Genomic DNA, 12,716 nt, shown 5'->3' on the forward strand with positions numbered 1-12,716 from the left:
GCCAATATTCATGATCCATTCCTTAAAATCATTGCTTTCATCATGGCCTATAGGCTGGTCGGGGGATGTGTGTAAATTGCCTTTGGTTTCTTAATGATGGCCTCTCTATAAGTGCTCCTCATCTCCCTACCTTTTGTATGTTGCTTTTACACTATGATAAAATACAAGTAGAACTATGTGTATAAGCAAGTATACTTGCTTAGATTATTCAAGAGTGGTAGATCCTTATGGGCATTATCCTTCTTGTTTTTTCTCTTCCAATATAGTTCTCCATGTCATTAGTGCGTGCATACATATGACAAAATAAAACATGGAGAAGATTCTCGTAGCCCATATAAGATCTAGGTTGCATTATATAATTCCAACCATTCACTAATATTATTTGGCCCTATTATTTATGCTAATTATTTATTGACATGTTATAAATTTTGTAGTTTTTATTATTGCCCTTGAATTTTATAACAAAGGTGTTTCATAAAATTCATACAACATTGCCTACATATACACAAACTACCATCATTTCTCCTCAGTTCTCCTTGGTCTTTTAGGTGTTTCATATAATAAACAATTCATACAACATTATATGACATTGCCTACAAATACACAAACTACCATCGTTTCTCATTAGTTCTCCTTGGTCTTTTAGCTTTGCAAACTAACTTTGAGGAGAGGAAATATTTTTTGCTTTTTATCTTAAGTTTGATAAGGACTTGTCACCTTGCTTTGCATTTGTCATTTTTTATTGAATTGATTTTAATTAGCCTAAGGGATATACATGTTCTTGAGCTTACTTTACATTTGTTGGTTTCCTTAGCGAGGCTCTTTGTCCTCCAATTCGTCATTATCATCTTTGTCTTCACCACTTTTTCATCATCCTTCAACATGCCAATGTATTACAAAAAAAATATGTGAGAGGGTATACATTGCAAAAGTACCAAATTTATAAGGAAGTAAATAAATATTGAAGCTAAGAGAAAGTGGAGGAAAGCCACTCTATATTAAAATCTATCAATCTTTCATCACCTCAAGCAAGCCCAAAAATTCAAAAAAGTCACAGAGCGTTTCACTTTTTCAGCCTTTTCAACATCATGCTAGATTTAATTTGCTATATGTGATTTATGTATGTAGAGAAAGGAAGTCTTCTAAATGAAACTATCTTCTATCGCCCCAAAAAAATATCCCAGTAAAACCACATATTTGGGGACCACTATGCATCTAAATGAAACTATCAGTGAAGAAGGTAACACCTATACCCCAACAAATTTTGAGGAGGCAAAAGGAATATAAAGAAGTCTAGGCAAGGGGGCGTCGCACTTCTTGTAGCCTACCAAGGTGAAAGAATAGTAGGAGGAAGAGAAGGGAGGACCTCCTAGGAGGAAATCACTTTTAGAAGAGGCAGTCCAATGGAGAAGCAAGAGTTCTCCTCATCACTGGATCTAATCAAGGAAGAGAGGACAAAGGAAAACAATATCGTTTGAAGAAGAGAGCAAGGGTAGCCACTCCCTTAGAACCCCTGTACCAGCTCAAGGAGAGCATGGGAAACTGAAATCCTATATAATTACAAATGGAGAGCTACAAGCCAACCAACATTCAGAGGGATATCGAATAGTTGTACTTCCAAGACCATTACCAGAAACATTGGTTGGAGTACCAACCTATGGGTACATGTGACTATACTATGCACCAATACATTCCAAAGTTAAACCGATATACGTAGCCCCAATGGCTCTAGAATCAACAGTCCAGCCTATAGAACCTAGAGTGTAAGCTCGTGTTTTTGACGAAATAAGAAAAGGGCTAGATGCTATTCCTATGATGGTGGTCATACTGCCTAGAGGAATAAGAGATAAATATAATCATGGCCATCCAAGGATTAGAGCCTCACACATACCCAAGCTAGTGTCAAAGTTTGACGGATCAGGGATCCCTACAGCCACCTTGGTTTTTCTTTAGGATTTAGCTGGTCAAAGTCTGAGAGGTGATGGTCAAAATCCCCTGCACTAGCTATTTTTCTAATTTTTAATACCTCTCATATTTTGTCTCAGTAGGATTGACTATCCTACTTAGGCAACAATTGACCTCTAACAATTCTTCTAAAAAATGTTCCTTATCGAAAATGATTCTACTAGAAACGATTCTAGTCAAAATGATTCAATTAAAACAATTCTATTTGTAGAACGATTCAAGAACTAAGCGATCCTACTTCGGGGATCGAAATGATCAAACCTTAGTATTCTAGATTTTGAACAATTCAACCCTTGGATCGATGATTCTAGATTTTAAAAGATTCAACCCTTGGATCGTAAACGATTCTAGTTGATCACGATCTGATACTTGGATTGGGCGATTGCACACTTCTAGGATCGTAAGCCATCTATAATTATCATTTATTATCAAGCCAATGGCACCATGATTATGGTGCAATTATTGCACTATCTCAACAAATACAAATTTGGCGAGTACATTGGCATTGATTACCACATTCACGAAGGTTGTGGTTAATTAAACTGTCATTAATGTGCTTGTAGATAATCTCAGATTTACAACTCCAAGGTTTGTATGCTAGGTGAACTTACAATCCTAATAGCATGTACCTAGGGAGGGGTCATTAACATCCTAGTAGCGTAGTACTTAGGGATTGGTCATTAACATCCTTGTAGTGTAGTACTAGGGAGGGGTCATTAACAACCTTAGCATTCACCGTGTGACGTGCTGAAAAGCCACAAATTATTTTTCATTATATATATATAGTTCTAGGGGATGCCCTTGCACTTCGATCATTTTTGTCTACAATTGTACTATTTTGGTTGCTTAGACCACTTTGACCTTCAAAAGACATTAAGAAATCTATTTTTATTTCTTTATTTTTCAATTAGCATAAGAGGATGTTACATGAGATATCCTAGGTGCATGGTGCTTTTAGAATTACATATATATATGTGTGCACACACACACACACACACACACACACACACACACACACACACATATACACACATGTGTGTGTGTGTGCATGTACACACACACACACACACACACACACACCACACACACACACACACTCACACACTCACACACACACATTTATTTATGTGTGTGTGTGTGTATCTAGCACCTAACAAGTGATTTATGAGGGATTCTTTGTAGTAAATGGTGTGGATATTGTAGAAGAAACGGAAATCATAAATTAACCAAATGCTACTACACCCAATGAACAGGATGACCAAAGTGCCAGCATTGTTGGCACCCCCACAACTATTAGCTTTGCTAGCACCACCTCCTAGTGGTGCAAATATAACTTATCTAAACAAAAACCTGATTATTGTTAGGAATCCTTATAGTAGGGACATGGAGATTCCACCTCTAGTGTTACTTCCTCCACCAACCCTGTCAAGAACAAGACTAGTCAAGATTGAGCTGATTCTATATTGAGTACCCAAGAGAACAACTTGAGCCAAGAACTTCCCAAAGTTCTAAGGTAGTAAAGAAACAAAAGAGAAAGACCCTAGTGACCTACCATGTTATTTTGAGATTTAGGATGTTCTAGATTCCTCCACTCAAATTACCTTAGAAGAAGAGAGGGGAATGGGAAACCCTTACGAGCCAATTCTCCTCAACAAAACATAAGAACTTAGGGAAAAATCTCAGAGAGTATTACAAGCCCATAGGGACAAAGAGACATAAACAAATAAGGAATCAAAGAGATGATCTAGGATACATTGAGATTGAAGATGTTTGGAGACTTCCAATTCAAATCACTTTAGACAAGGAACGAGGGATAAAAAGCTGATGGATGGATGTTGATGGGGATAGAATGAAAAGCAGTGATGGATGGATGTTGATGAATAGAATAAATGAGCTCCTGTAAATGGCCAAGAAGTTGTGGAAGGCTATGGAAGGACGATATAAACTGAGACTAAAGTATGAGGAACTCCTTCCCAAAAAGCTATAAGAATACCCTACCCCGAGAGAAGAGATCTTGAGGTTATGTGAATGAAGCACAAGACTCCATACTGTGGGCCCAGTTAGAATAGAGGGATTAGCAGGACCTATCGTGATGTTTCCACAAAAGATTCCTACATTGAAACCTCTAGAGCCAATCATCTAAGCATCTCACGAGGGTAGTGTCTCAAGCTAGAAATCACAAAAAGATCAACAATCATAGGACCACTTAGGATAACAAGGAAGCACAAAGAGAGATTAGAATCAAAGATGAAACCTGTAACGTGCCTTTAGAGCTTAAAGATGCAGGAAACCTAAGAGTGGAAGTGAATACATTACCCCACCATTTGATAGTGTATCGGTGATACCCTCTTGCTTGAGATGTTTTCCATCGGCGGTTGTGCATGGAGGAAAGAACTTGGACTCCTTTTTTGTTGAACAACCTCTAGCATAATGTCCTTCTTGATAATATCTATAACATGGAATGACACATTTTTTACATTCTTTATTATTAGTAGGGTCATATGTGTCTATTTTCTTGTTTGATTCTTATTGCTTCTTGATGATATCTATAACATGTAATGACACATTTTTTGTGATAAATCTTTCATAGCTGAAACTTGAGAAAGAACGTATATTGAGAAGAGTGTTAGAAAATACATATCTCATTTTGTTGTCAACGTCATTGAAAAATAATTTGATACTCCAAAAACATATTTATTAAGCATGAATATATATACTTTCTATAAATATAATGTATAAACTTTTGTTAAAATAAAAAATTTATAAAAGAGAGAAAAATAACATCTAGATTTGATTTTAAAGTTGTGTAATGTATTTGAAAAACAACTATTCAAATAAAACTTGACATCGTACAATAAAATCTAAACTAATTATTCATATTGAAGTAGGAGAGTCTTACCTTATATTGATGAGTTGCTTGCTACAAAATAAAATTGAAATTAATTTTAATGTTAATAATAGTAAATTTTATAGTCTTCTAACAATAAGAGTATGATCTGATACTAATACTTTTGTTGATGGTATCTTAGATTTAAAAATGAGTAAGAAATTCTTCATCAATCACATCATTGTTGGATCATCAATCATGATGTACCCCTGAATGATATCCTGATGCTCCATGATTTAACAAAAATGAATGTTAGAGTGAAAACTCTGGTGTTGCCAATAGGTATCATGAAGAAGCACTCTTTATCATCTCATCTAGATTTTTTACCATTCATCCTTTGGTTTATTGTTTAAGATTCGCCCGCAAGTGCTGAAATAAATTCGCATTTCGTTTTGATAAACAAGCTAGTCGAGTACACTCTAACATAAGTCGTAGAAGTTCTTAAGTGTGGATAAGGGTCATAGGGAGATGTTCAAGTCATAGTGCTTCAACCAAAAGATTTTTGGCAATTATGAACTTTTAGTCTTTACGATCAAGTATTAATAATGAGTTTGGTCTCAATGGGGAGCTTAATAGGAAGCTAGCTCTTTTAATTTTGCTCTCTTGCGTTTGTAATTAATTCTTAAAACATTTGATTTGATTTCTCCAAGTCATGATCTCTTTTTCTTTTGTACTTGCCAAAGCTCTGATATCACTGAAACAAGACCTTATCTCCAAGTAATTACGTGAGCTTGCAATTCAAAAATACAAGAATTCCACACCTTAAATCAACACACCATAGCGTAACATAAGGAAATACTCAACAACACAAGAACAAAAGTATTGGGTGCAATCTCCCCCTCGACGTGTGTGGTTCCTTCTCCCATGTATGGTATTTATGTCATATTCAAATGTTCAGTCCTTGGAACCATAAATAGCACCTATTCTACTTTTGAGCTTTTGCTTTACATATAAATAACCTTGTTCATAAGGTTTACATAAAACCTTTGCCCAATAATAAATACAAATGGGTCTATACATACTCAACTACACTCACATAGACTCTAGCACATGATAGGCTACAAATGATCAATAAATGCTAATACAAAAATATCATGCTAATTCTACTTTTGAGCTTTTGCTTTACATATAAATAACCTTGTTCATAAGGTTTACATAAAACCTTTGCCCAATAATAAATACAAATGGGTCTATACATACTCAACTACTTGTGCACACACTCACATAGACTCTAGCACATGATAGGCTACAAATGATCAATTAAATGCTAATACAAAAATATCACGATTAAGACATGATGTTTGTCTTCACACCATCGATCAATCCACCATTCGTGTATGACACCTCAATCGGTATCCTCGTATAATGTAACACCTTAATTGATATTCTCGTAGATCTTAGTACCTATACTTATAAACATAATCTACATTAGTTAAACAATCAAATGAAATCATATCAAACAATCCCAACGTTGTCATAAGAAATAGGCAATCATAATATTAAATCACACGTACCCACCACACTGGTAGCATGACACACATACAAGCGTCCCCGATATAAAATAAGAAATATAACTCCCAATAACACAAGACTGATTCTCATAAAACAAGACTATAAGCCTGTTGCTACATTGATAGAGATAGGTGCTAAGCTTAATCTCTAGGATGTAGGTGAACCATTTAATGTATTAGTTTATCAGCAGAGCACGTTGTTGGGTGCCTCATTTATTTGTGTAATACGAGGCCAAACATTCAGCTTGGGGTCTCTTAGCAGGTTTATGCACAGTCTCGAAAATAAGCATTGGCAACAGGTTGCAAAGCACGTATTTAGATATTTACAAGGCATTGATCCCTTGGCCTATTCTATGCTGGGTGATATTCAATTGCATGATTTGAGTGATTCTGATTGGGCTGGATAATATAACAGGCGAGTGTTATATTATCCAGTCTAATTACATGGTTTGAGTGATTTTGATTGGACTAGATAATATAACACGTGAGTGTCATGGCTTTTGCTTTCATCTTAGTGATTTATGTATATCACATGTGGCTTAACAAGAAGTAGACAGTGTCCACTGCGAGCTACAAAGCTGAGTACAGGGTAGCTTTTACAGCAACTATAGAGTGTGTATGGCTTAGACGATTTTTTGCAAATCTTGGCATTGGACAGTAGTCTCGCATCTCTATCTTTAACAAATAGCCAAAGTGCATTAGTCCATTGTTGTGAGGAACTAAGTGTTTCATGCTCGCATAAAGCACATTAAGGTGCATTATCATTATGTCAGGAAGAGGCTCATTGTAGGAGAGATTAGCCTGGGTTATGTCTCTACACATGACAATGTGGCATATATGTTCATGAAGGCTCTCTTATGAAGCTTTTCGCAAAGCTTTGGGCTTATTACCATTTGGGGATTGATTGGGTACGTGAACCATGTACATGTTCACATCATCACTAAGGGGGGATTTGTAGCCATTTATATATGGTAGTCATGTGTGGATGTAGGCTAATAATGGGCCTAGTGTATGTATGCACTCTTATGAGTGTGTGTAAGTGACTCTATCATGTCACTTCACTTGTACTTCACTCATTCTTATCAATCTACTTTGTGTTGTGCTTACATCTATCTCTTCTTGCTTGCTACATCTATGTGTGTGTTGCTACCTTGATCTCCACTCTGATTTCACGACGTGTGCATCGGGTGTGGTTGGGCTGGGTGGGGCTCTTGGAGTCGCTACCCTTCCTTGGGCGACTTTGGAAATCAACCTAGATGTGGTGTTGCATCTCTGTGCTCATGCACCATTTGGAGTGCTATGACAGGCGAGAATCTCCTCCTCACATGGTGTCTACTATTGTAGGGGTCTAATTTTGAAGCATCATGAAAGTTACTAAATAGGCACAAAAGCCAAATTGTCATCTTTTGATTGGTTAGAAAAGTGCATTAAAGAATCTCTTCGTGGCCCCCTTGCTCTCTTGAAGACATTCAATTAAAATAAAAAAGGAACATGACACTTGAAAGTGTGAAATGACCCCACTGCTTTAGAGGGAGCCCGGACACCGGAACAAAGTATGAATTAAGAAAGAAACCTTATGCTGCACGTGAATTAAGAAGAAATCTTCTCCGGCACGGCGAGCACATTGTGAACGACAATGTTAACGTTGTTGCTCGAAGCTTGATCGTGGACACATACATCGCCATGTCAAAGCGGAGGCTAGCGCGTCCTTTCCAGCTCGCCTTTGTAAGTCGGTTTTCAGCCTTTCAATATCTCTGTTATATACACGTCCATATGTACGTACAGACACATACATCAACGTATACTTAGATGCACCATGATTACATAAATAGATACATACATACAAACATATGCACATCAACGTATACTTAGCTACATCCATACATCAACGTATACTTAGATGCACCCATCATGATTACATAAATAGATACATACATACAAACATATGCACATCCATCCGTACGTAGGTATGGATATATGTGCATATGTAGGCTTCATTCTCTCCCTCTCCCCCTCAACTTTGCGGGTGTGTTGGCAAACGCTGAGGAAACCTCCTGCCACTTGTTCCAATGAATTGAAAACAGATGGGCCAGATTGTGTTGCCATCCGCTAGAAGATCGCTTTGCCACCTTGGCAAACAAGCCAAGCCCAACTCCCAATGCCCAACAAACGTACAGAGGAAATCATTGCCAAGGTCAAGGAAGAGGTAAAGGACCAGGAGCAGTAGTTGGAGGGTTACCAGGAGAATGGTGGAGGGAGTCAGTGGCCCTCTATATCTGCACCTTGTTGGCTTTGGTAGCATAGGCAAGGACTTTGTGTTGCCAATTACTTCCTTCTTTATTATTGTCAACCCTTTCCATTGCATTGCTCGAGTTGCATTAATCAATCCCTCCTTCAAACCAAGCCCATAATTCCACCATTCTTCTGGTGATATCCTTAAGCAGTCAAGGAAGCTGAAGGGTACCTGCACCCCAGCACAATTGAAGCAAAAAGGTGGCGAACTCATTAAATTTTGAGCAGCATGTAAAGAGGGCAAATGGGCTGATAGAAAAGCTTTTATTCAAAATCTCCGCAACTTGAAACCTACTGCTTCTCAAGTGGTGCCTGTTGTCAACATAACCTCACTGACATGTGGCGGCCCCCAATTTTTTATAGATATAAATGTTCATGTTCTACTAGCATAGTAGACGAACACTACGACTTAGAGTTTGATTTGATGTTTCTTTCTTGAGATCACAGATTTGGCATAAGACCTCCATGGTTTTCATTTATTTATTTGGTCTCATCGGTCATTTTGTCCTGCCGCTGATGTTCTTTCTTCTCTTTGTCACATGTACGCGTGCGCATGTGTGTGTGGGGGGAGAGAGAGAGAGAGAGAGAGAGAGAGAGAGAGAGAGAGAGTTGTATTCATGTTATACACCTGTATGGCTGCCATGTGCAGTCCATAGAGTGTACTGTTCGTACCTCGTGTCTACTGGCTGGCTGTTACTGTTCCTCGGCTGCTTCTGGATTCTGACAGCCTGTATCACATGCGTGTGCTTCTTGCTTACATGAAAAAGACCAAACCCTAGTATGCTAGTCCCCCTACAACTATAGCCAAGCACACACATGCTTTCTTGCATTAGACCATAGGCGGCTCATACCCTTTGCTTCTCTCTCAGCTTTGCACACCCATATGAAACTCTGCCTACAGGGCATCTTGCGCCATGGTTCCCACCTGCGACTAAACCATGGCTGCACACATCTCTGCATACACCCCACCCTCAATGTGCAATTAGGTAGCATATCAATCCAACATCCTTTCTAACCATTTTACTTCTCTTTCGATTATGTCATGGGCAACTTCCTTGGACTACCTTCTCGCCATCAATGAGCATATTGAACTTCTTTCTAAGCTTCTTCTTGCCATTTGGAGATTCCGCAATGTCATTTATGTGCACATACTTTTTCCCCACAGCCCATACATAGCTCCAAAAAAATATGGAGAGTGAGGAAAAATGGGAAGACACCAAATACGGGCGAGCACACCCACAACAGAGGCCCTGACATAGTGTACAAACAGGAGATGACTGCTAACACCCCCTCTTAGCTCCTGGATGTGGAACCAACCCTAGTGAGCTAGAGTGCCGCCGGAGCATAGCCTAAGGTAGAGACTTCGTGAAGAGGTCCGCTGCATTGTCCTCCGTCGAACACTTTGTGTGCTTTAGTGCAGTGTTTGCACATCTTGCAGGGAGTCAGGCATTGACTGTGTCAAAGGTTGCATATTGCTATGGCAACCACAGGTGAGAGCTCTTCATTGCTTCACATCAAAAAGCTTGAAGGCTCACATAATTATGACATTTGGCAAACCCAGTGCTATAATGTGTTGCTCCAGAAGAAGCAGCACAAGCCCATCAAAGAAGAGGTGTAATGCCCGCTTCTCTTATTGCTGAAGAATGGGAAGATATGGATGAGCTGGCAAGATCCACCATCATGTTGTCTGTGTCAGACTCTTTACTTTTCAGCATACGTGAAGAGAAGACAGCTTGGGGAATGTGGCAAAGATTGCAAGACTTGTATGCCCAGCAAAGTGCCTCAAGCAAAGTGTATTGGTTGAAGAAACTCATAGGTCTTCAAATGAAGGAAGGGACGTCTATGACAGCCCATCTAAATGAGTTTAATGGTGTTGTCAGCCAGGTCATCAATCAAAAGTTGGCAATGGACGATGAGTTCAAAGCCACTTTTCTCTTATGCACTTTGCCAGAGAGTTGGGACACATTCAGGACAGCCACTAGCAATTCGAATGCTATGCTGTCATATGCAGATGTTGAGGGTGCTCTTCTTCAAGAAGAGATGAACAGGAAAAACAACTCTGTTGGAAAGTCCAATGCAATGAATGCATGTGGGAGATCCCAGCAAAGGGGAAAAAGCCAAGAACGGGGAAGGAGCAAGTCTCGCTCCAAAAAGGATTTGGAATGCCATTATTGTGGCAAGAAGGGACACATCAAAAAGCAATGCTACAAATGGAAAAATGATCAAAAGGAAAAGGGAAAAGGCAAAGACAAAGACAAAGACGAAGCCAAAGATGTAAAGCCAAAGGGCAAAAGTGGAGTCAAGATTGAAGAAATCAATGTGTCACATGCAGGTGACAGTGAGGATGAGGTCCTATTCACGTCTTCACTTGATGCCCATTCACTTCTTACAGGAGATGGTCATGGTATGCACTCATGGATCATTGCTTCAGGTGCCTCCTTTCATGTCACAGGTTGCAGAGACTTGTTTGTCAGGTATACTGCTGGCAATGAAGGAGTAGTTTATTTGGGTGACAATCATGCATGCCAGATTCTTAGCAGAGGTGATGTGAGGCTTGTGTTTTCAGATGGCTCACAGCTTATGCTCCATGATGTCAGGCATGTGCCTGAGATCAAGAAGAACCTGTTTTCTACTGGACAGCTTGATGATGCTGGTTATGTTACCACATTTGCTAGTGGAAAGTGGAAGATTAGTAAGGGCTCACAGGTTGTTGCCAGAGGCTCTAAGGTGGACACTCTTTACTTCATGCATGCTGGTGTTTGTCACCATGCTAATGTAAATGCAACCGAGCTGCCGGAAATCTCTATGTGGCATAGCCGGTTGGGACACATGAGTGTCAAAGGAATGGAGCAATTGTCTTGTTTTGGTTACTTGCCTTCTCTAAAGTTCTCAAGTTTTCAGTTTTGTGAGCATTGTATATATGGGAGGCAACTCCAGTGTCCCCACAAGAAAGCTCTTGGACAGAAAGATGCTCAGTTAGAGCTTGTGCATACAGATGTATGTGAGATGCCTCAGGTTTCTTTGGGAGGGGCAAAATATTTTGTGTCTTTTATTGATGATACCACACGCAAGGTGTGGGTTTATCCTCTTCGTTTGAAGAGTGATACATTCTCAGTGTCTGAGAAGTTTGTTGCTCATGTTGAGAATCAAACTGGCAAAACACTGAAGGCTTTGCGTTCCGACAATGGTGGAGAGTATATGTCCAAACAGTTTCAGGACTTTTGTGATGCTAAAGGCATCAAGAGGGAGCTCTCTGCTCCTTATGATCCTCCACAAAACGGGACAGCAGAGAGGATGAACAGGACCATTCAGGGGAAGGTCCGTTGTATGTTGTCACATGCTGCGTTACCTCATGGTTTTTGGGCTGAAGCTGTTATGACAGCCGTTCATCTTATAAACAGGTCACCTAACACGAGGCTTGGTGGGAAAGTGCCAAAGGAAGTATGGACAGGGAAGCCTCCGTCCTACAAGCACTTGAGAGTGTTTGGTTGCGTTGCGTACGTGCACATACGCAGGGAAATACGCACCAAACTTGATCCTAAGTCTCACAAATGCATATTCCTAGGATATGGTGACAGAGGTGAAATGGGGTATAGACTTTGGGATCCAGTGAATAAAAAGATTATACGCAGCAATGATGTCATTTTTGATGAAACATGCATGTATAAGGAGCCTGCAAGGCAACAGGAGCCTGGCATAGTCATCTTTGATGATGATGGACATCGTGGACAACAACCAAGGGTTGTAAATCAGCCATTACAGCAACAAAACCAGCCCTTAAATGGTGCTGAAAATGGTCCAAATGGACAGCCAGAGATGGCAGAAGATATCCCTATGGATATCCCACAGTAAGAGGAGATACCGGGCATGATCTTTCAACCTTATGGCATGGAACAGGAGCCACCAATAGGTGATATGCAGGCTGGACAGCAACCTGCAAATGATGGTCATTGGGTACGGAGGTCCACAAGACCCTCCAGACCCCCTGACAGGTTTGTTCCAGGGGTTGACTACTTGATGCTCACTGATTGTGGGGAGCCCTCTTGTTATAAGGAGGCTTT

General features: G+C 39.7%; 1 protein-coding gene across 4 annotated transcripts in view; it reads left to right on the forward strand.

Moving 5' to 3' along the window:
* Positions 1 to 7,919: 7,919 nt before the first annotated feature.
* LOC147633576 (ATP-dependent zinc metalloprotease FTSH 8, mitochondrial-like) overlaps positions 7,920 to 12,716 on the forward strand; it is a 72,266-nt gene continuing 67,469 nt past the window's right edge. For 2 of the 4 annotated variants that reach the window (XM_086806694.1, XM_086806690.1), the window contains exon 1: positions 7,927 to 8,088. In XM_086806694.1, the coding sequence (XP_086662820.1) occupies positions 8,047 to 8,088 (42 nt within the window). In that variant the 5' untranslated portion in view covers positions 7,927 to 8,046. Of the gene's footprint in view, positions 8,089 to 12,716 lie in introns of all 4 variants that reach the window. The other 2 variants (XM_086806692.1, XM_086806691.1) reach the window with 2 other exon arrangements.

This window comes from Cibotium barometz, chromosome 12, assembly GCF_041138505.1.
Source record: "Cibotium barometz isolate CiBa-2024 chromosome 12, ASM4113850v1, whole genome shotgun sequence".
NCBI lineage: Eukaryota > Viridiplantae > Streptophyta > Polypodiopsida > Cyatheales > Cibotiaceae > Cibotium > Cibotium barometz.